This window comes from Cimex lectularius, unplaced genomic scaffold, assembly GCF_000648675.2.
Source record: "Cimex lectularius strain Harlan isolate CLEC.00 unplaced genomic scaffold, Clec_2.1 scaffold57, whole genome shotgun sequence".
In the NCBI taxonomy this organism is placed as follows: domain Eukaryota; kingdom Metazoa; phylum Arthropoda; class Insecta; order Hemiptera; family Cimicidae; genus Cimex; species Cimex lectularius.
Window position 1 is genome coordinate 596268 of NW_019392642.1, and position 24777 is coordinate 621044.

The window sequence follows — 24777 nt, forward strand, 5'->3', positions numbered from 1 at the left end:
AGGATCGAATGTGTTAAAGACGATGTTGGTGAAGAAGTGGGGGATTACTCTCAAGGTGGCCAGTCAGTGCTGAACCACCGTCTTAGTGGGCAAGATGCTCCTTTATGCTTGGCTTACAGTGCTTTTGGGTGCAAGGGCGATGGGCCAGGATGGCGAAAGTATTGCATCCAGCTTTTTATCAGGTACCGTGTCAGATCGACAAGTTTCGACCGCAGAAAATATTTTATTGTCAAATCTAATGACTTTCGATAACTGTAGTTCATCCCAGCCTTCATCTCCCCTTGGATTTATTAAGATTATTCATTCATTCTATATAAAAATCGATAAATTTGACACAAAAATCGAATGTACGAAAAAGCTTTATTAACAACCTTCATATTAACATATAAAGCTGAAATGTTATTAAAAATTAAAAAACAAGCCTTTAATTAATTTGATATAATAATAACTACATAAGTGTTTTATTATTCATGAATCTTTCTTATTTTGCAGATTATAACTTATGTTTATTTAAAATTATCATTATTTTGCCAGCAAGATCTTTGATCGTAATACAATATGTAAAATCGTCAATTATATCGACATTATTGGCAATAAAAATTATTACTTTTTAGCGTTAAACGCGGGCGGGTAAAACCATTCTGGGTAACTTGTCGGCCATCTCCGTTAAGCTCAATAAGCCTTAAAAAAAGTTGAAAAGCGGAAATGGAATATTTCCATTGTTGGTACTTGGACAATTTGCCATTGTTTAAAACCCAACAGAGGGTTGCAAAAACTCTGAATTCTGAAACCCTAGAAGCAGATTTCAAATTAATAATGTAATTACAAACATTAACCCTGTGATAAAACCGGTTAAAATAGATTTATTTACCGATTCAGCAAATTTATTTTTAAAAATGTATCAATTGTATTTGATCTGCTTCAGGATGTGAGTATCTCATCAATTATAACCAAAATACGCATAAAACCGAAACTTTAATGCTGTATGAAAGCTTATTCGTTTAATTTTCAATCATTTGTTGGTTTATATTAGTTAAGATTTAAAAAAAACCGACCAAATTGCTTCCAGTCTAAAAGTCAGATTTATTTCAAATTCGTAAATCGTAAATAAAAATCGTACTTGCAGAAATATTATTTTGGTGGTATACTTCAAAGAACTAGGTTTAAATTTAAAAGTTTTATACATCCAGTCAGTGACAAGCCTTTTCGAATTGTACTCTTCATTTTAATGATATTCGGTGATATAACGTTATATACAATTCCATTCAAAATTTAACTATAAATAGTTCCAAGTTGTCTAAAATTTTGAATATGAATCACAGTTAATACGTTTTATGATGGTCAATAGTCAATAAAACATATCAAGCTTACATAATAATGTAATGTGTAAAAAGAATTTTTTGAAATTTATAAAATGCTTTCAATTTTATTGGATTAAATATTTCTTATCTATATCTTTCAATTTAAGATGCTTTCAATCGCTGAATTTAAAATCTAAATGTTTCAGTCGGTCCTAGTTAAACAAAGTAACGATTTAAATCGATTTATAATTTTTGAGAGAACGTGTCACGATAGCTCAAGTGGTTAGAGCACAGGGATTTCAGGCCGGAGGACATGGGTTCGAGTCAAGCTCGTGACACTAATTTTTCATCTCACCTACCCTTTAAATAAAATTATAAATCAATTTAATTTAAAATAATCTGTATTAAAATGCTATAATTTTAATAAATTAACTACTCATTAAAATGTCAACATTATTCTAACATGATGATTATCTTCTCATAATCCCATCACTCAATAGGGATGTATTTTTAAATGTCCTAATTTATCATTATTTGGCAAATGGTAGAGAATTATCTCTCTACTCTATCGTATTAATTTATGTATGGCATAAATTTTTACTTTACTGAGTACTCGGACCTGAAGAAGGCGAAAAGCTGAAACAGGCAAAACCAGAGATAACAGGATCACCTGGATGAGGGCTGCGGGTTCACCTCGTAGACTTCGACGGATTTTTGTCCATTAAGCCATTCTTTTACATTAATCTAACTCGATCAGACCTGAAGTGCAAACTATGTTTAAAAAAAGACACCGATGAATTTTTGACTGTTTTCTTCCAAATCCTATGAAAATACAGTGACAATAATGCTAGCAATTTGAAAAGAATTGAAAGTTCCAATCCTCACTTTCGGTAATTTCGTTAGAACATGCCACTGAAGTCAATTCAAGAATTTAGCCGTGTTTGACCTGAACGAATCAATGTTTTAGATCAGATTGAATTTTTTGTGTATCGGTTTTCAAAGGAGTATGAACTTCAACGGACATGTATCATGCTAATGCGATTTGTATGGTATTCGTTGCATGCTGTTTTAAGACGAGCGTTTCTTTTGCTGAAGACCCATTCGATTTGTATATTTGTATATATGAAACTGACAAACTGAATAAATAACACCACCTTTAGTGCATGTTACGAGAGGGTTGTAAAACTTTCTTTTACATATGGGCGAAGGGGAAAAAGACCGATGTGTGTAGTTTCGACTTTTGGACTTGAACTTGACTTTTATTTTTTTTTTAAATCCAGCCACGGTGAAAAATGTCGAAAAGACGACAATGTGCGATCTCGTCGAGCGGCCTTAACCGTGTTTCGGGTGGAGCGTTGACCCTCCTGCAGCAAGGTCGCCCGGGGACTCTCAGTAACGGTCCGACTGACGTAAGGGTACCCGTAACGGGACCATTCACCCACACTCTCACACTACAACTATATACGCACAAGCACAAGTCCGCATAAGCAACTCGGTCATTCCATCCTAAACCGCGCGTTGATTGGGGCTGGTTCGTTCATCGATGGACGAGTCCGGATTTAAATGAGCAATCGTCGTTGAGCGCCACCCCGATGACGAAACGGACCCCACAAGACTTCATCCCTCTCTCGTCCTTCGTAGTTAAGCACCAATCGGATTCACTTACTAACAATTCTTGCTCCTGTTCCATTTTTAGACGTTTTGCTGAATGCAATAAATTTATATGGATGGAAGTAAAATAAAAGAAGGAATTGGTCGTGCTTTCATAGTGTTTCAAGGATCAAATCTTGTAGAATGCAAGAAATTTAAATTACGTTTATGCTGCACTAACAAAAATGCTGAACTATTTGCTATGGGGCGTCGGTGGCCGCAACGGTTTAGGCGGCGCTCATCACTGTAAGGTAAAGGGACCCGGGTTCGAATCCAGCGGCCTGCATTCGAACCCGACATACTAACAAATGGGCTTTTTTTTCAAAAACACCGGCACCCCGAGGGTTGATATAACCTCTTCTGTTGCGAACCCTAGCTACAAAAAAAACTGGTTGCTATCCTTCAGGCAACAATATGGCTCCAACAGAAACATATTTCATCAGAGCACAATGCAGCACTAATTAAGAAAGCAAAATATCAATAGATCAAGAACAGAGAAATTCATTGGCCTATGCCTGAACAAATCATCTGGAAAGTAAGAATTGAGTGGACCTAGGCACACGTAGTGACCAGAGATAATGAAATGGCAGACGGATTGGCAAAGGAGGCAGCAGCACATGAAAATGCAGTTATGAATAGGACTGCTCCAAGATCTTACTTGAAGAAGAAAATGAAAGAGGTGACTGAGAAGAAATGGGAAGAGGAGTTATATACTAGCACTAAAGTAAGGGAGGCAAAGAAATACTTTCTGACAATACATTACAGGAAGAAGCTAGACAATTTAAAGGTGATGATGGGTTTTCGTCTGCAAGTCGGTGAATAGGGTCACTTATTGGGTTTGTCTCCACTCGCAGTCTTTTTTTATTTATCCAAAAATGTTTCAGCATTTAAATTAAAATAATTATCTTGCCAGAAACTCTTCCTCATTGAAGATGGTGCAATGCCGAAACGCGTTAGAATAATTAAAAAAAAAAAAACTGGCAAGTGAAGACAGACCCAGTAAGTGACCCTATGCCGGTTAACATAGACAATTTAAAGATCGACATCAAGCTAACTCATCTGAGAGTATCTACTAACAGGAAATGGAAGAACTAGATATTATTTGACCAAATTTCATATTATTGAAAATTCAAATTGTACATGCAACCCACTAACTGACCAAACAATGGTACATGTACAACAACAACAACAACAACAGTACATGAATGGTTACTATCAAGGCATATATCAATTCTACCAGAAATGTTACCATTATTTTTTTTAAATTTCTATCCAAAATCCCATTTTAATTAATCAAAAATACTTATTTCATTTTGCAGCTTTATATTTTATTTAAAATTAGGTTATTATATAATTTAATAGTGTTGCAAATTTACTGTTTAAATCATTTAATATATCTTCTTATTTTGATTATTAATAATTTTGTATATATTCACATTATTTTCGTTACTAAGATAATAATTTTAGTTTTAATACACTAATATTTTCACAATCTATGCCAAATTTTGTTATATTTTGGTTCTTAATTTAAATTACTGTTTACTATATTTGTACATTATACACATATATACTTTACATGACATGTGCTAGCTCATAATTATTAGGGAAAAAAAGCAACAGTCTTGATCGGACCTGAATTCAAATAGATGGGATGCCTTTTTATACTATGAATTGATAAAATTAACAGAAATCTTGTTTTTTCTACAAACAATCTTTTTTTTTTCAATTTAAACAATCATGAATTTTATCTCTCAAAAGCTATGTATATATTTGCCAGATCATAAGGAAAACAAAGATGGTCAGGTACTCATTGCTCAATTTTAAGGCAATCCGCTGTGAATTATGACTTTTCTTCTGCACTATTTTTTAGGATCCCAACTTCTTCTCTCTCATGCAAATATGAAACAAATCTCCACTCTCTACCCTAAAAGTTGGGATCCTTTTATTTAAACACTGTAGTACTAATCATGAAGTCTAAATCACAAAGTTGTAATTATGAAATAAAATTTAAGTGTGTCAAATCTATTAAAAGACAAAGGAAACGTTTTTCAAACTAAAGGATAATAAGGAAGCTTCTCAGCAGGAAAGAAAGTGTGCTAAAAATCCCGTCAATCATAAGACTTTTAACACTTCATTAATCTTAATTTCTCAAATATTAAAATTAATTGATTGTTTTTAACTCACACATAATTCATCTGTTACTTAACTAAAATTAGTTTACTGTGTGATAAAATTGAACTTTTAAGTTTATCTATAGTATTGTTGTTAATTGATCAATCAATCATGTCATTACAATGATTTTAGCGTATTAAGAAATTAGAGTTTAAACCTAATTTGACAAGTGAAAGGTCAGTAGGGTACATCGATAAATTAAATCCCAATTAACCTAAATACCTGGCATTTTCCTGGCATTTCCCCCTTTCATTGAATTGTATAGATACAGTCTGTTACAAAGTTAAAAATAGCTTTTGTTTAACTAAATTTATAATTCCCGCAGACAAATTTTTAAATTGTACTTAATGGAATAGCAAGTGAGAAAAAAATACATTTTTCTTGCTACCCAACATAAAAACCATTTCAAGTTGTTAGTGCCAATTAATTTTTAAATCTAATTGTGAACACATAAATTTTCATATATTTATTTACAAGACTTTAATTGTGTTTCATCTATAAAGAAATAAAGAATGGAATTAATGAAATAATTTTATTATTTCTTGCTTCAATTTTTGTTGGATATTTCTCATCTGGATTATAAAAATTTTGTAAGCTTTTCCAACTTTTATTTTATCAATTAATATTTTTAAGTAAGGTTTTATTTTATTCTTTAGGTAGATTCATTTCAAGGTTCTTTCCTCGTTTGTTGACATTCATAATACAAATTTACTGAGAAGATCATTCAGAAATCATGAGTGCGGTCTGACCCTCACACAACACGACATGCAAGAATGGCTCAATTACACAGAAGACAAACACTTTGAGCCCTGAAGATGATCTCAATAAAGATCGAAACGTTGGCACGATAAAGAAAATGTTTTTCTGAAATCTACATCACACCAGACCGCATCTCACGATTTCTGAATAATTATCAATTATCGGTCGCTAACCACCACACATTTACTGAGAAGGCGGAACAAGCCTCAAATAGGATCTATGAAAAAATTAATTAAAAAAAAACATGAAAAGCTTATAAGTTCTTATAAACCAAATTTTACTAGTAATTTGTCTATCTTTATTCCAAGGGCATGTTAGTATGCCCTACTATATGCCCTACTCGCCAGGGTCTCATGCATGCCATACAGCAGTTTTAGCATTAGAAGTTCTAGTAAATATAATTTAAAGACTCCACGAGCGTCTAACTGACTCATATTGCCAACTTTTCAACATACCTTCTATTAACGTTCTATGTTTGTGAATAGTTTTCAATTCAATTTCTTTAGTCAATTTTATTTAAACTTTTAAAGACTAAAACAAAACCGTTGTGTCTAACAGGACTTCTGGATACAATAACAACTACCGCAGAGAGCAAAAATTGTCCTGGTGTTTGTGTCCATACCCTAGCGACGCTAATTTGTTACGAGGTGATGGAAGATGTACCTTGCCCTTCACCTTCTATGAGGTGTTGCATAGAAACACCCCCAGCAAACACGACAGTTTCCACAGTAGCGACAGCCACCAGCCCAAGTAAGCATCATACTACGATGCAACATACGACCACTCCACCAACAAAAAAACCCCAGGTTAAATAATTTAAGTTGTACTCAGTTTTTTGTGTTATATGGTGTTTGAACATGTTTTAAATCTATTTGAAAAAGAGAAAGATTTTAAAGTAAGCGATGTCATTATTTCTAACTAATTTAATTGTGTAATACAAATTAATTTTTCGTATCTAATTAGTAAATAATAATAATTATTATTAAATATATATTTTTATAGATAATAACAGGCAAACCGAAACCAGAAGTGGCTGCCAGCACAATGACCAAACAGGATCCAGGTATTGAAATTATTTCAAAATTATATTAGAGTTTTTTAGTGTTCATCAAAGTAATCAATATATAATAATATTCAAAAATGAAAACTATTATTTAGTTTTAGAATAAAAGATTGCATGTATTTTAGATTGCATTTATTTTATTTACTATTAGTAAAGTGAATGTTATTGCTATATGACTATATTCTTTATATTATATTCTTTATTGCTATATAAGCCTGTATGTAATGTAATTAAATACTTTCTGCATCCCTGTCACAACATAGTCTAGCATAATATGTAAACATGGGGTCAGTGGTCACAACGGGTTAGACAATGACACAGCGCTCATCACTGTAAGGTAAAGGTCCTGCGTTTGAATCCAGCGGCCCTGCATTCGAACCCAACATGCTTAAAAATGAGCTTTTTTTTCAAAAACACTCCCCGAGAGATGATATGTCCACTTTTGCAAAAACTCTTAAAAAAATAAAATAAATAAATAAATATACAATTGTACATCAAAAGTTGAAAAATGTATTAACAAATCTAATATGCAATAGGCAAGAACTGCCCTGGAGTTTGTGTAGCCGAGAGGATTGCAGATTATTGTGAAGCTGTGCTTTCGCACAATAAAAACACGACTGGGCCCCTCTGTAAAGAAGGACTAAGATGTTGTGTCACAAGGGACGCTTTTCCAAATGCTCAAGCTCCATCACCTCACAATCGAAACACTACTTCCGGATTCACACACCGGCCAACCACATTAACGACAACTGCTGCTCCTACGACAAGGCCGCCACAAACAAGTTCTCCACAAGTAAGTAACTATAAATGGCAACATTATTTTCTTCTCAAATCTACACAATATAATTGCATAAACATAATTATGTAGTAACCATCTGTCTTTCCAGCAAAACAATGGGCATGAATGCCAGGGTGAGTGTGTTAATGGATTGTTAGCACTCTTTTGTGATGATATAGACACAGAAGCGACTTGCACTGGGGAGTACAGTTGCTGTATAACAAATCCTCCTTCCGGTGGCAGTGAAGGAGGTGAATCACCACAAAAGAGGCCGCCTCCCAGGCAGCCACCGACTACAACGACGACTCGAAGGACGACACCTGCTCCAACCCAACAACCTCTCCCACGTTGTCCTGGTTTCTGCCTGGTGAACATAATGGCAGGATTTTGTGAAAGACCATCCGTTCTTATCCCCCACACTTCTACTTGTCAAAGAGGTACTTGCAAGTTTATTTATTTTTATAAAACAATTAGTACTAAATAACAATGTAGAATTAGCTCTGAGATAAATCTTGGGCTATTTATGAATTTCAATATCATCTAAATGGTTCTAGAACAAACTTGTATTAAAAGTATGAAACTTATTCTCATCTGGATTAAAGAAAAAGTTTTGATGATTGGATTAATCATTATATTTTATTGTATAGGATCAGTTTGTTGTGACAACACAAGACAACCAGTTACAAAACCAAAACCTAGACCGACACAGCCCACAACGACTCCAAAACCGTCTCCTCCCGACAACAGACCTGATTGTCCAGGCTCGTGTATCGTCTCATACTTATCATTCACGTGCTTTAGTAAGTAACAATTTCTGGTCGTCTCACTTCTTTGATATTATTGATACAATTAACTTCTTTCAAGGAAATGCTGAGATGACTGAGCTGTTTAAATGTAAGAAGTCAGGGACACAGTGTTGTGCACCAAAATCAATAACACGAGGAGAAAGTATAAATAATAATGAGAATACCATATCGAGAAATGATACTGTTTTAACGTCTCAACAGTCACATAGGCCCGTCCATCCGACGGTCAGACCTCCATCACATCATTCGACAATAGGTAATACAATTTATTTTTCATTCTTAGTGATTTGTGAGTCACTTCAATTTCATTATGTTTGTGAATATATTTATCTTTATCTAATTAAAATGTAGTTGGCTAAGCCACTAATGAGCTTCTCTCTAAACTTTAAGGCCCACCGAGTGGAACGGTTGCTGCTACAAGACCTCCAGTGTATTCGAAATACGTATGTGGAGTCAAAGGTACAGAAAGGAATGGGAGAGTAGTCGGTGGTGAAGATGCTGGGCCAAGTGAATGGTGCTGGCAAGTAGCTCTAATCAACTCGTTAAATCAGTACCTTTGTGGAGGGGCTCTTATCGGAACCCAGTGGGTATTAACAGCAGCCCACTGTGTCACAAAGTAAGTGATGAAAAAAAAATCCATTTTGTAATATTAAAAAACTAATTTTTAAACATTTTAAAGCATTGTGAGATCAGGAGATGCTATTTATGTGAGAGTCGGTGATGATGATCTGACAAGAAAATACGGTTCGGCAGGGGCTCAGACGCTCAGAGTAGCAACCACATACATACACCATAATCACAATTCACAAACCTTAGACAATGATATCGCACTCTTGAAACTGCATGGGCAAGCGGAACTTAGAGATGGTGTTTGTTTAGTATGTCTTCCGGCAAGAGGAGTATCGCAAGCAGCTGGAAAAAGATGTACTGTAACAGGCTATGGTTACATGGGAGAATGTAGGTAGCTTTAATACACTTTTCAAATATTATTCGTACATTCATATTATTTTTTTATTTATATTTTTTAGCTGGTCCAATACCACTTAGAGTAAGAGAAGCAGAAATTCCAATTGTAAGTGATATGGAATGCATTAGAAAAATTAACGCAGTTACAGAAAAGATATTCATTTTGCCTGCAAGCAGTTTTTGTGCAGGTGGTGAAAAAGGAAATGATGCTTGTCAGGTAAATAAATTTTGAATTGAAAGCAATATTATTTGTTTTATTTTGGAATATCATTCAAAAAAGAGAAATTATGTTTTCATAATGTCAACTCAGTCTGTATTTGTACTTTTACCTTTATTTAACTTTAATTGCATAGCATTTATTCAAATTTTATTACTAAAGCCTAAAAATTTGGTCTATCCTGACTAGCTTGGAGAGATGTTTTTTGCCATCTTCAGTGACCAAATTACAGGTTCATCACCCGCCGACCATACACTCAAACCTCACCATTAAGTTTGCTTTCAGGGAGACGGAGGCGGCCCCTTGGTGTGCCAAGATGATGGCTTCTATGAACTTGCTGGTCTAGTTTCATGGGGTTTCGGTTGTGGAAGAATGGATGTACCAGGTGTTTACGTGAAAGTCTCATCCTTCATCGGTTGGATAAATCAAATAATAAGTGTAAACAATCTGTAAGAATTTAAATTATTATTTGAAAGCCAGGACAGCTTTAATACGACAACGGAATATCTCTTGAATCGTAACGATCTTTATTTAAGAGCTTTACTTCGGATTATCAATATCTTATTTATTTATTCTTCCTTGCTTCGTTCTGTTGAAATGGAGGAAGTTTTGTTCATTTTTGAAACTTTTGTTTGTGTGATACTCCATGTTGCATTTTGTATACTAGTATTGATATTATATCAATCTTAATTGTTCAATAAGTTTATCAAAATCTAGTATTAATAGTTTGTTTAATTATTTACCTTTATAGTGACGTTCTGCAAGAAAGAACACCATAAACGAATTTGAAAATGTACAAAACTATAATTATTATTACCTTGTAAATAATACTTATTTTGTGTAGTCAGTGTGTCACAAAACAAATAGAACTTTGGCAATGAAGAAAAAGTACCGACCCAAAAGAAAATGTATTAATAATATATGTTGTATATTTTATTCTCTCTAATGGTTTGTTGTTAATTAATACATGTTATTAGATACTTTTTGTTCCAACTGTTTTTGATTTCAATAAATCATTAGAAAAGTATGCAAATTTCTTTAAAATTTAGTTCCAGTGTGACTGACCTTTTTTTTAATCTGATTTTTATACAATTTATGTATAATCAATGCAAAATCAAAACAAACATACAAGGTGTTACAATAATGTAAAACAATTATTATGACAAAATTTGTATTTACAATTTGTGATCGGCAAAACATAACAAAACCGTATAATTTTAGGTTTTCACTTCAATGTTTGGGGTGAGATTAATAAGTCGGTGGCTGTTTTCCACAAGTTCTGTAAGTGAAACTCTGCCCCGTTGCTTTATAAATTTAACGACTGATTCCAGTTCCTTCCTGGTTATGTATATGAATTTTCCTCTATCATCGACTACTCCTGTAAAAAGGAAAAATCAAAATAAACATGGATTTAACAATGCGATGAGGAATGTTTTACCAGTTAACCGGCCTTCATTTTGCAGACCCTGAACCCTTTCGATAACAGACTGAGATTTCATATTGAATTTTGCACCCAAGTCTTCAAAGGTCACGACTTTCATATTCTGTATTAGCAAAAAATAATAACATTTAGCACATGATTGTAAAGTGTAATAGTTTAAGCATGAAATATATGAAATAAATATACCTCAATATATGAGATAAATTCTTGAAGAAGGTTCACATTTTCACTGATGTCTACATCATCGTATCCTTCTTCTTCCACACTGAATGCTGACTTGAGTTTCAAATATTCTTCGTGTTCCCTCTTCAATCTCTCTTCTTCTTCGCGTTTCTCTTGTTCTTCTTTAAGTCTTTCTTCTTCTTTTTCCTTTTCTTCTAATCTTTTTCTTTCTTCTTCAGCTTGCTCTTTTTTTTTCTTTTTTGCTTCCCTTTCCCTCTCTTCAAGCTGTGATATTACTTTGTTTAATATTAATTCACAACTATAAAACAACAATGGTCATACCTCTCTGTGAGCTTTTTTTTCAGCTTTTGCTTCTAATTTAGCCCTCTTTTTCGCTCCCATTTTTTCTTTTTCAGGTTCGAGACCATCTTTTTCCTCTTCATGATCAACTACACGTTGTTGAGCTAGATTTAAGATTTACATTTAGTGTTATTTTTTATACATTTAATCATTTAATTTCAATTAATTCTTGATCAGTTGATACAAACAATAAATTTCAATTGAAATTTAGAAAAGTTAGAATAAATTTATTTTAATTGATTAATATTTTTATGAACATAAATGAACTTTTAACAGAGGTTAGTTTATACATTATAAATGTTCAAAAACCATCATATCAGTTATACTTTGGCACAATTTCATACAAATACGTAGTTTGTTAGCAACCGATCATCTTGATATGCCTATCCTCACTGATTTTATCAATCGCGCTTTTTCGCCATCTTCAGTGTTGAGAGGAGGACTCCACAGAAATAACCTGGACTTTTCAGACTTGCATCTTTGGAAGGGGCAACTCTCCACATTATCAACTAAAATCGGGAGTTGCTGGACAAATGGGGAGAAGCTAAGACTAGTGACATTTTGTCGTCCAGGTTCTTATTTTATAAGAAACTAAATTTTCAATCGAGGTTATTTCCTGAGTAGCAAACAGAGAAGCAAGCCAACTGTTCAAATTGATAGAACTTTTATATTTCGACTACGCCACGTGGATGGAGAGAGAAATTACCCAAGTGATGTCTGTAATTTAAATACAAGAGAGGACGAATTCCATTATTTGACAATATGCCCTGTACTTGCTGAGTTCTGCATGTGGTACCAGTATGTTTCCAAGCTAAGTGAATCCCAGCTCATTTCTCTGCTAGACTCCTATTGCCGACCACTCATTAAATTTTTTATAGCAATATTATATATACATTCTAGTACAGTAATTCAACTTTTAAATATACTCACTTGTTCTTATCAATAGTTTGTATTTTATTTGTGCCTTTTCTTTTTCTTTTATTTTTTTTTTGTTTTTACATATTTATTTACACATTATTTATATTTATATATTTTAGGTTAGTTATGGTTAATTTTGTTGCAGCTTTCTCTCTCTCTCTCTCTCTCACCTCTCTTTTGATTTCTATATCTTTTATATGTGAAACAACCTGAAATGCATCGAGAAAGGGTGAAGAGGAGAAAAAAGAAATATATATGTATTGGGTTGTCCGGAAAATAATGCAGGTTTTCATGTTGTCTTTCAATTACCCCTTTATAAAATAAACTGTTTTATGTTTGCTGGATTATTCTTTTCTATTAATGTCAACACTTTGTAATCCTCTTCCAAACAAAAATGTTTGTTTACCTCAGTAGCATTTTTAACACCCAGTTTTGGCTTTTTCTCATTTTATAATTTCAGGACTTTGTTATAAACAACACGTGACATTTGTTAATAGTTTCTTTTGTTATAAACTGTTTATTAAGCCTAGTATGAACAAACAGAATGTATAATATGAATACAAAATCGATAACTGTGGAAAATGGAAAAAGGGGTGGGGCAAAAAAGTTTTGCCTTTTCATATTTTCTAATTTCAGGACATTTTACATTTTTTAACCGTTCCTTTAGTTTATTTAGCCTAGTACAGACAGGCAGAATGTTACTTGGGAATAATTCAATCTTTCTTAGGATTTCATTTTACAAATTTAAACTTGGTCATAACCGTATTTAGTGACCGTTAGTTAATGATTATTTGGCGATCGTGAGATGCACTGTCAACACGCCACACAAGAATGACACATCTATACAGAAAACAAACACTTTGAGCCATGAAGATGATCTCAATAAAGATCGAAACATTGGCACGATAAAGAACATGTTTTTCTAAAACCTATGTCACACCAGACCGTATCTCACGACCTCCAAATAATCATTAACTAACAGACACTAAACACCATCCATAATTATTATGTCCGTGAGAGTTGAATTTCCCATAAAATGATGTTTGATTGTGTTTCAAATTCAGTTTTGAATCCTTGTACCGTTTGAAACGAGTGGAGTTCTATGGTCGCTGGATGCTGTAGCCCAGGTGATATAAAGAAAAGAAGTGAAGTTTTTTGACTTATTGAAAAAAACTGTCAAAACCATTATAATTTTTTTTTTTTTTGTTTTTTGTTACGGTCCTCTGCCATGCTTTTACTGTATCTCGGAAAGGATACCTGCAGGTGAGTGTGCAGCCAACCAGTGGAAACCCAGAGGCTCCCCTGTCTTATACCATTTATTACATATTGCATTATGCGATCTTACAGAGCCCCTTTTCAAGGATGAGGATAAAAACCATTTATAATTTATACACCTACGGAAAATGCCATATCCTCTGGGGGCGTTTTAAATAGACAAAATCATAAAATACCTGCTCTTAGCCTGGCTCTAGCTCTCGGGTCGACTGCTCGCCTTGGCACCACCTCATCTTCATCAGCCTCACTTTCTGGAAAAAAATTCGAATCAAACTGTGCAAATAAATTAAAGAGTTAATTCAAAATGTTATTTAATTTGATTGTGAACTGTTCTAAATGAGACTCTTTTAAATGGTGTCAAATACAATATTTCCATCTTGTAATGAGATGTTAAGAAAATTGTTTTTTAACTAACTTGATTTGCTACGATGCCAGAGAAATGAAAAAAGAAATACAATAACTACACCAGATACAATAGCCAAAATTACAGTTAAGTCCATGACGTTTAAAATAGGGAAACTGAGTTCTCATAAGTTCCCATAACACCAAAGCAACTGAACAAACCGTACTATAAACTTCTCCACGTTGTAAAGGATATGAATCTGAATTGAAAATAATCTGTTGGAGAGTTCTAAATTATTAGATATACAAAAGAAAATCTTGAAATGACAGCTTATTAATAAATAAAAAAATGTTAATAACAATAGTAAAGAATTATGGTAAAATCTTTGTATTACAAAAGATTTTTTTGTTTCTGTTTAAAATCAATCAAAGCTGTAATTATATTCGCCTAAATAGAAAAGTACATTTATTTTATGTGATTTGCTTAATAATTTTATTGTAATAAATAAAAAGTGATTATTAAATTCGATATATCGAGCTGATGAAGTGTTGACGAAACTGTTACTTCAGAAAGCAGAGGTTACTTTTACACTTACTTTATACGTGTACCCAGTTTTGGTACAATGCTAGGTTGATTTGTCAGTTTGACTTTATTTTTATACTGCGCTTTATTTGATAAAAATGAGAGAAATAATGTTAAAATTGTATATTTGTTTTCCATTTTTGTTTATGGTACTTAATGGAAGTTCCGCTTTGTATTTTCACATTGGAGAAACGGAAAGGAAGTGTTTCATAGAAGAAATACCCGATGAAACTACTGTAGTCGGTATGTAAATATTCGACATTTATTTTTCAGTGTTTTTGTCTCGTAAATGGTCAAGTTTTTTATTTATCCGTCCCAACAAACAAGTGTAAAATTTCTTACTGGCGTGTGATATTCGTGATACATGGTGCCCCGATAAACTGAGATTTCTAAAATTAGGCTGCATTTCAATGTACCGACGGATGTACAATTAAAAAATATTTTCGTTAAAGGTTTCTGGTATGCCCTTTATTTCGTTTTTTCAATGTATTGAAGGAACTTTGATTTTGAAACATTTGAGTAGTTCAAAAATGCGTTTGTCAGCATTTAAAAAGTGGGACAGCTAAGCGATTCAAATCTAAACTAATGACAGTACACATTTCTCAAATTTCTTTTTTGAATAAATTTCACACGATGCGGTTTTAGTTGATTCACCGCCTGGTTGTCTCTCAACTAAACGAGACTTGGATGGTTTCACACTAGGCAACCCGTGAAAACACTTCACAGTGGTTGTTCAGTTTTCAGTATGATGTCAGTATCTGCGAAAGCGAGAGTACTTATTGTGAAAAAGAGAAACAAAAACTGGGGAAACCCAGACGGATTAAAATGTGGGTTTTCCATTGTTACAAAATAACGAAACTGGCACTTCCTTACAACTATTGTTGTCACTTCCCTCCAAACTTCACCCATTTTAATTTTGTCACCATACTCCCAGCCTGCCCTACATATTTGTTTAAAGTGTTTAAGTATCGACCACTTTTTACTCTTACTTTAAGAATAATGGCTGGATGGAAAAAATCGTTACCTGCCAATCTGTCAACTATTTTAAGGTCATAATAAATAAATTAATTAAATCTAGGACGTGCTAGGACTAGAATAATAGTTGGACTGTTGGCTGAACATTGCAGACTCCGGTGGCGTATGTATAGACTTGGAGTGACAGAAATAACCTGTTCAAATGTTGTCAAGAAGAAAAACAACGGAACATGTCCTATGTTCCTTCGAAGCCTATGTAGGCTGAGATACTTAATCTTTGAAGAGGAAAAGCCAGGGCCTGAAGGATACACATGGGAACCCTTGAAAAAGCTTTGGGGTCTGGTAAAAAGCCTTAAGCTTAACGAGGAGCTTTAGATAAAAGAATGGAGATGCTCCATAGACCAATTCTGGTCATAAAAAGGCTGGCTCCTACAAATCTAATCTAAGAGGATAAGCAAAAAATGAGGAAACCTAATTGAAGAAAAGTGTGGGTTTTCCATTGTTTAAAAAAAAATTCTAACTGTCGTCCCACTTCCCTCCAAACTTCGTCAATTTTAATTTTGCCAACCAGGGGTGATAAGATCGTGCATACTAACCATGTAGTTGTTTGAGTGCGAAAGGGTTTGGGTGATTCCCAATCGTTTGCTAAGGGGCTTCACTCCATCTAGTTGGATCGACTAACTGCCTCATTTGAAACTAGCATTATTGTCAACTTTTACCATCTCATACAAACCAGATCGATATAACAATTTTATATAAAAAGTTAACTGTAAAATTTGAAAATATTTGTTCCAGACGTGCTAGAAAGTTTAAAAGAATTAAAAATTTAATTAATTTGATATTCATCTGATTTGTACATGTTTGATCATGAAAACTTAGCTAGCAATTAAACATTTTTTGTGCATTATCTTTCCATAGATTTAGCCAAAGAAACTATGTACGTACGGATAATGTAAGGGGATGGGAGATGAAAAAAAGTCTACGAGTCAAAATCTGACCACAGTCCCATTCATAAATATTTATCTATTATCCATATTGTTATTTTCCAGTGAATTACAAAGTAGAAGTATTTGATCCAAGAACAGGGGGTTTCATGCAGTCTAACTCAGGGATTGGCATGCACGTCGAAGTGAAAGATCCTGATCTTAAAGTCATATTGTCTAGAGTAAGTGTATGCAGTTTATTCAAATGAACAACAAACTGCTTTTCTGTATTTAATTAAAATAGATTTATTTTATTTTATTTTTTTACTGTACAGAAATAAAGGATTGTATTTTATTTTTTAGGTGTACAGTTCTGAAGGAAGAATTTCTTTCACTTCACACACCCCTGGTGAGCATGTAATTTGCTTATATTCAAACAGCACTAAGTGGATTGGAGGGACACAATTGGTAATTATGTTTATATTAAAACGTTGGCTCTTTTACTTATACAATTTCATTTATTTTCTTTTAACAAATTTTAAATTAAACTTTACCCATTTATTTTTTGCAGAGAGTGCATTTGAATATTCAAGTCGGTGAACACACGATCGATTATGCAAATATAGCGCAGAAGGAAAAACTAGGAAATCTTCAGTTAAGGATGAGACAACTGTTGGATCAAGTTGAAGCAATAACAAAAGAACAAAATTATCAAAGAGTAATTAAAAAATGATTACCTTATTTTATTTTCATTTACTAACTCTTGTCTTAAATTTCAGTATCGAGAAGAAAGATTCAGATTGACTTCAGAAAGTACTAACCAAAGAGTATTTTGGTGGTCTTTTGCACAGTTGATAATGCTCATCCTAATGGGAGTTTGGCAAATGAGGCACTTAAAACGCTTTTTTGAAGCTAAAAAACTTGTGTAGAACATTGCTAATTAATTTAATATCATTTTTTTTCTAAACCCATTTTGTCTTTTACCTCATTACTTGATAATACATTTGTCTTCAGTTGATTTGTTAAATGTGAAAACACGTGAAACCAGTGGTTTGTTACACTTTTCATCCTTGTGTTTTAAGAAGCAGAGAAAAGCATGGTTTTCAGAACTTTTATTAACTTATTCCGTTTACATCATTGGCTAAAATTTTTGTATATTTAAGAAGTGGTTTAATATTGAATAAATTTAAAAAAAGAGAAAAAAGTGTGAGTTATTTCTAGTTTTTCCATTCTGTTAATTTACTACCAAATTATGAGTTTATACAGCTGTTTAAAAAAAGAACTCATGTAGGGCCATCTTAGGTGATCGAAGACAATAAAGTTACCTTTTTTTGAAATATGCACAAATTACAAACTTCTTTGGATTGTAACAATTATCAGAAAACTGGAAACAAGCTTTGTAACTAAAACCAGATATCTATCATGCTATTAAGACATTTATTTATTTTTCCATCAAATTAGTCCAAACAGGGAAAAAACGCAGGATAGGGCAGTCAATTACATAATTTTAAATGTGTGTGAAGATCGAACAGTAAAATTATTTGAGTGAGGATCAGGTAAATGGTCACTAGATGAAGAAAACGTCAAAAACATGCCTCACTCAAATTACATAATTCATATTCTCTATTATAATTTAGAAAAATAATAATCACAAAAATGCCTTAAGTTAATAAAAATTTAAATTACTATTATAATAAAATAAAGCTAAATACATATATACAAGACAATAAAACATAAAATATGTAATATGAAATTAAAGATCAAAGTTTAAAATTAAAAGTAAAAATAAGTTAAAATAATAACATTCTCCCTTAGCTGTTCAAACATTTATACATTTTCTTTTTGAAAACTTGCAGACTATCACCAAATGGATCACAATTTTTAAACATTTTAATAGACGGCTATTCTGACGACACGTTTAGACAACAAATTTGTCCTTTAAGTTGGAACATAAAACCTTAGATTAAGGTTAGGCAGTTTAAAACAAAGCTGATATCTTTTGGAGCATCGACAAGTCCATTAAAAAGATACAATGCAAAAATTAAAAAAAAGCAACCGATCGAGGTGAATCCAACGAAACTAAATTCAAAACTTTAAGGGCTGCATCATATGATGTGAAACTAAGTCTAGATTTAACAGAAATATATTTACGAGATCTAATTTGTATTTGATCCATGTCGGCAGTCTTATACAAGGGAGACTACACCAAACTATCATACTCCAAATACTCCGGACTATGAGTTTCCATTATTGTTCTATTTAATCGAAGATTCCTATATGCTCTATTAATAAATCGATAGATTTGTGAGTAACGGTCAAGAATGAGGTAGTTTAGAAAAACACTTTTTCATTTTTTTGCCACTACAATTTTTCTAAACTACCTCATTCTTGACTGCTCCTCACAAATCCAAAAATTATTAAACGACCGGTAATTAAAAAAACAATTTTATTAACAATTAGAGAAAGTTGTCCTCAAAGATGCAATTGTTATGAAAGAGAACTCCCAAATCTAAAAGCAAACTCTTTAAATGGAGTAAAACCAAATGATTAGAACAGTAGTAACGGTACTTTTGAGTGAAGGAGGGGGAGATACTGGTATCAAAGTACAAATTAAATAACTGGATTTAAACTAAAAGTAAAACAATGAAAGTAAACACTATAAACAGATTTATTTATATGAGATTTTAGATAAAAGTAAACACGATTCATACCTTTTATTAACTATAAAAATTTCTTTGAAAAAGAAGAATAAATTTACAAAGGGAATTTATGGCTTAGAAACTATCGGAATAACTTCTATGTCACCTATAAGAGTTTTTCTTTTATGAAGTTTGGTTGGCCTACTTGGTTTGTCCGAATGACCAATTTTTGTTGATTGCTAGGAAACTTGCCCAATTGACTGAAGGATTTCAAGTATTGCACTTCCAAGTTCTTCGTCTTGATTTGTCCATGAAACATACACGTTTTTCTGTTCGTCTTCACTACCTTCGACTTTAATAAGGACGGATTCTATGGAAATCGAACCGTCTGTGAACATTATATTCCAGCCTTTTAACTTTTCTTGAAACAGTTTATGCAGTTTCTCTGCAGTTTTCGATGGAGGGCTCGGATCTTCAAGTCGAATCGTGGAAGTAAATCTGTAAAATAAAATATAAAAATTATATGACTTAAATTTGTGTAAAATTAAAAATAAAACAAATTTGCTTAGTAAATGACTCTACACATAGAGTTCTTGGTAGTAGCAAAGTGTTGCTTATGGGCAAATACAGTAGAATCCTTTTTAACCGAACTAAAGGGAGAGGAGCTGTTTTGGATAGTGCAATTTTTCGGATGATCCATGGAAGCGGTAAAAAAAAAAAAAATTTCCAGTTAAAACCACCGATCCGTGTAATTTACATAGAAAAATGAAATACAGTATAATGTATCCGAAATGTAAACCAGAGAAAGAGATTAATTTTTTCATGATTAGCTAGCTTCATCATCTTACGGTTTGAAACTTTACAACTGTATTCATGAAGTTTTGATTTCATTATTGCAATGAAGTTTAGATAGTTGATATCCCAAAACAATAATTAGCAGCTACATTTCCCAATAACGCACCATTTTTTTAATAAAATCGTTTCGGTTAAGCCAAGTTAAGTTAAAAGGGGTTTTACTGTCATACATACTAGAACATAACATAGAAACTCAAACTCATATGGACATACCTAAATTAATTAATTTAAAACCAATTGTTACCTTTTGACTTATAAATATTCACATTTAATTAAATTATGAATACACACAAAATTTAGGATATTCTGAATTACCTTATGATATGACGGTTGATACCAGCCTCTTTACAAGCCTCGTCAACATCCATTAGTGAAAAAGAAGATTCCTTCATGACAAGTACTCCGTGAATAACTCTCGAGCGCTTCGGATTGGGAGGTTGATTGTTATACTTTACATTCTCTTTTTTCAGAAGATTGAGAGATACGTCTACAGGTATACGATAAGGAGTATTTATCACGCATGATTCGCCATTCGCAGGCATATAACAATCGAGATTAAATTCTCGCTTGATTTTCTCTTTGAGGAATTCCATTTTTGCGGATTCGCCATGAACAAGAAGTACATTTTTTGGTTCACAGTAATTTATGAGCTGCATAATCCCTTTAGCATCTGCATGGGCTGAGAAAGACATGTATTCGACGCTTAGTTTTACATCGACAAAATTTCTATTTTCGAATTCGATCTGTTTCGCCCCATTTAGAATTTTGTGACCGACAGTGCCGACGACACAAAACCCAGGCATGATGACCATATTGTTCTCATTCGGGGCCCATTTTTTGAAAAGCTGCAAGCTCAGACCTGCATGAAGCATCCCGGGTGCAGCCAAGACAACCATAGCACCAGGCGTATCCGCGTACGATTTATCAAAGGGCTTAATATGTTTAAAATCAAACATATTCCTCTGGACGAACGTTTTTTTAATGTTCTGGTTGGTCCAAGTGATGAACATTTTATAATAGTTGTTGGCCTTTTCTGTCAATCCAACGGCAAAGTACACAGGAGTTTTCAAATTCATCCTTTCCCAATGTGTGTCCAAGAGGATGCAAAGTTCCTGAGCTCTCCCGAGGGCGAAAACCGGAATGAGCACTTTACCGTTCCTGTCGATGCACTCGGTAACTTTTTTAAGGAAGTCTCTTTCTCTACAGCGTTTCGAATCTCGGATAGTTGTCGCATAGGTGGATTCGGTGATGAGAATATCCGGGCGACACTTGTCAATCCACGCCGCTCCCAAATGCCTGTCTGGCGTCATGTTGTAATCACCAGTGTACACAATGGACTGCGAACCGACTGATATTTTGAACATGGCAGCACCAAGGACGTGCCCTGCATAATACGCTTTGATCTCCAACTGGTTGTCAACAAGGAGCGATTGGTGCAGAGTGACAGCAGTCACTTTTTTCATGCAGTCTTTTATCATCTGCGACGTGAAGAAGTTCCCCTCGCCCTTCTTCTCCACGGCTATCTTCCTCATGTCTTCGAGCAGAATCGGTGCGATCGCCTTTGTGGGGTGCGTCATGTAAATGGGGCCCGTGTAGCCGATCATTTCCGTCAAGTAAGGAAGAGCGCCGCAATGGTCCAAATGAAAATGGGATATAATGACACAGTCTATAAAGCTGGTGACAGGGCCTTCGTTCGCTATGAAACTGAAATCCGGGAATCGCCTCTCGTCGTTGTAGCCCATGTGCATGCCGCAGTCCAACATGACGTTCTTTCCTCCTATTTGAACCAGGATGCAGCTACGGCCGACGTCTTGCCCAGCACCCAAAGGGATCACTCTTATATTCGGCATGTCTACAGATTATGAACACACGAAATATATAAACATTTAAGTAGGAATTAATTCAACTACGACGCGAAGGCTTGAGGATATCACCAAGGACAAATAAATAGACTGACATTCTAATTAATTGTCAAAATCTTAAACGGCTAACTGGAAAACAACAAGTTGTAACCAGCTCGGCACCTCGTTCACTTCTCAAGACTCAATCCATACTCACAAGTCACAGCTCCCTCCATGGTCGTCGTTGTCAATCCACAGACTGTCTTGAGCGCTCTGACGTCACCAAAACGTCATTCTTACAAACCAAAACTCTCAATCAATCGAAAAGGAAATATGACTATTTATTTATAATTTTTATTATGTAGTATGGATTTTTAAAAAGACATTTTCTGTTTGTCTGTTTTTATATTTATAGTTTGTGAGAAAAAAATCCATGTTTCTTTTTTCCAACCTCAAACTTTTCCATTCTTCAACCACTTTTGATATGTGAACTGCTTAAACCTGAGTACCGATATTGCCAATTTCGTAGTATTTACTTTCCCTAGCATTTGTATTTTACTTTTATTGCATTAAAATTTATTAGAAATTATTATGATTTTACTGAAAGAAAATTTAATTAAGGAATTTTGAAAAATAACACGGTAATAAATAAGGTTTTAATTTTATAATTTTGTTTATTAGACACAATATTTTTTTAAAAACAATTAATACCGTGTATAATGTGTAATATTTAGTGATCGTTAAGTAATGATTAGTTAGAGATTGTGTATAATGTCCTTTGTTTGCTAAAACGTCTGCACCTGTTAGGCATACTGTTAATAAGGATGCCACTAATTTCATAAGTAATTTCACTCCATAGATGTTGCAAAGCTGCACTCAGTTGTTGCAGGTCAACTGGCTGGGGATGGTGATCGAAAAGCCTTTTCCGCAACGCATCCCACATGTGTTCAATGGGATTTAGGTCTGGAGACAATGGGGGAATGGGGAGATGGGAAATTTCCAGGTTTTCTAAACAGTGACGAACAACTCGGGCTTCTGTGTCTGGCATTGTCATCCAGAAATCGAAAATCCCTGCCAACGAGATCCCTGGTTTGAGGGGTTTTATCGATAATTTCTTCGACATAACAGACTGCGGTGAGATTGCCTTCAACAATATGAAGTCCAGTTCGTCATCTGGTGTAAATCAGATCATTACACTGCTTCCTCCAAACTGCACTGGGAGCTCGAACTGGGACATTGAACTATCCAGACAGAAATACGACACATCAGTAAACTTAACAGCATTCCAATTAGTGTTCTCTTCCAGGCGCTCGCTGCACCATATTCTCCTGAGTTGCTGGTGGCGGGTTGTTGCTATAAGTCAGCTCAAAAGGGCATACGATTTGAGGCCAACGTCCCAATCCGAATTGTCTGTGTTGGTAGAGGCTTTACCAAAACATCTTGTACTTTAGGATCTGGTCGGCACTATGGAAAAGGTTCATGTATGTATTAATAACAACAGGCATACAATAAGAACTGGTTATGTGATTAAGTTTTAAACATACAAGACATAAAAAATAGGATAACAACCGTTAACCGCGCAGGCAGAAATTAGACCGTATACTTTTCCTTAAAACGGTACTTTTTAGGGATTAAGTCTGCGTTTCTGGTTTGTTCCAGCCGATCGTCGATCCTTTTTCTAAAATTTGTATAACGTGCAAGTTTTTATTGATTTGTATATTCATGAGTTTTAAGTTGTAAGTTTCTGACTACATTTGACAACCACTTTACAGTTTGATATGTATATCTTAATACTCTAGGATTACAAGCCAGGTCAAATTAATGTTGGTTCAGTTTGATAGATCATTATGCTAATATTATGCTCATTCCATGCTTTATGCGTGGAGATGATTTCATTGTAAAGACGAACTTTTGGGTCCTAGAGCATTAGCGCTCTCTTTAATTTTAAGTTTTTTATAATAATATTTACATATAAGTCTGTAAGTCTATTGAATTCTTTTAGAATTCAATAATAACTTGAAATGTCATTAAATTTTAGACGTATAAGAAATTTAAAAAAAGAAATTACACTACATTAGTCAATGGCACGAGCGGGATTCGAACCCACGATCTTCGGCTAGATACGCCGCTGCTCTACCACTTGAGCTATCGTGACCTCGATCTACTCGGACACTAACTTCCCATCTCAACCACACTTTTTGAATTTTCCCTCCTTTTTCCCATTTTTCAAATGTCGTGTAATCGGATTGGATTCTCGGCGACAAATGAAATGGCGACGGAGAGCTTTAGTGAAGTATACTTCATTTTAAATTATTAAATTCACTAATTTCGTGGTCCACTTACCAATTAATATATTACAATTAATTAAGGTTGTTAGTTGAGATAAAAAAGTCAATGGTACGAGCGGGATTCGAACCCACGATCTTCGACGAACAGGAGGCAAAAAGGAGGGAAAATTCAAAAGGTGGGGTTGAGATGGGAAGTTGTGTCCGAATGGATCGAGGTCACGATAGCTCAAGTTGTTAGAGCAGCGGCGTATTTAGCCGAAGGTCGTGGGTTCGAATCCCGCTTGTGACACTGACTTTTTTATTTAAACCAAAACCTTAATCTAAGATAGAAGGTTTAAATGTTAGGCCGTGATATGACCTTAGCCGTGTTAATACGCACTTAAAAATTAATAATAATATCAAACGAAATCAACGAAGGGAAAAAAATTTGAAGATAGCACTAAACTAAGGATGTAAACAAGAC

At 34.0% G+C, this 24777-nt stretch overlaps 4 protein-coding genes across 4 annotated transcripts; 2 read left to right on the forward strand and 2 right to left on the reverse strand.

Annotated features, from left to right (window-relative positions):
- The first annotated feature begins 72 nt into the window (after window positions 1–72).
- Window positions 73–10739, forward strand: LOC106661810 (serine proteinase stubble). The gene is made up of 11 exons (XM_014385466.2): window positions 73–182; window positions 6441–6688; window positions 6885–6945; window positions 7482–7738; window positions 7833–8160; window positions 8371–8523; window positions 8588–8785; window positions 8920–9145; window positions 9209–9486; window positions 9558–9712; window positions 9998–10739. Exons 1-11 carry the CDS (start codon window positions 95–97, stop codon window positions 10163–10165), a joined length of 2160 nt encoding a protein of 719 aa, XP_014240952.1. The 5' UTR covers window positions 73–94; the 3' UTR covers window positions 10166–10739.
- A 127-nt stretch (window positions 10740–10866) lies between these two features.
- Window positions 10867–14765, reverse strand: LOC106661812 (DDRGK domain-containing protein 1). Its single transcript, XM_014385468.1, has 6 exons — window positions 14284–14765; window positions 14045–14119; window positions 11658–11779; window positions 11340–11600; window positions 11151–11256; window positions 10867–11090 (listed from the first exon to the last, which is right to left on the reverse strand). The coding sequence occupies exons 1-6, from the start codon at window positions 14366–14368 to the stop codon at window positions 10930–10932; spliced, it is 810 nt and encodes a 269-aa protein (XP_014240954.1). The 5' UTR covers window positions 14369–14765; the 3' UTR covers window positions 10867–10929.
- LOC106661813 (transmembrane emp24 domain-containing protein eca) lies at window positions 14690–17879 on the forward strand. The gene is made up of 5 exons (XM_014385469.2): window positions 14690–15036; window positions 16818–16933; window positions 17055–17159; window positions 17263–17409; window positions 17471–17879. Exons 1-5 carry the CDS (start codon window positions 14892–14894, stop codon window positions 17618–17620), a joined length of 663 nt encoding a protein of 220 aa, XP_014240955.1. The 5' UTR covers window positions 14690–14891; the 3' UTR covers window positions 17621–17879.
- A 1462-nt stretch (window positions 17880–19341) lies between these two features.
- Window positions 19342–22256, reverse strand: LOC106661811 (integrator complex subunit 11). The gene is made up of 2 exons (XM_014385467.2): window positions 20501–22256; window positions 19342–19828 (listed from the first exon to the last, which is right to left on the reverse strand). The coding sequence occupies exons 1-2, from the start codon at window positions 22033–22035 to the stop codon at window positions 19570–19572; spliced, it is 1794 nt and encodes a 597-aa protein (XP_014240953.1). The 5' UTR covers window positions 22036–22256; the 3' UTR covers window positions 19342–19569.
- Window positions 22257–24777: the final 2521 nt, after the last annotated feature.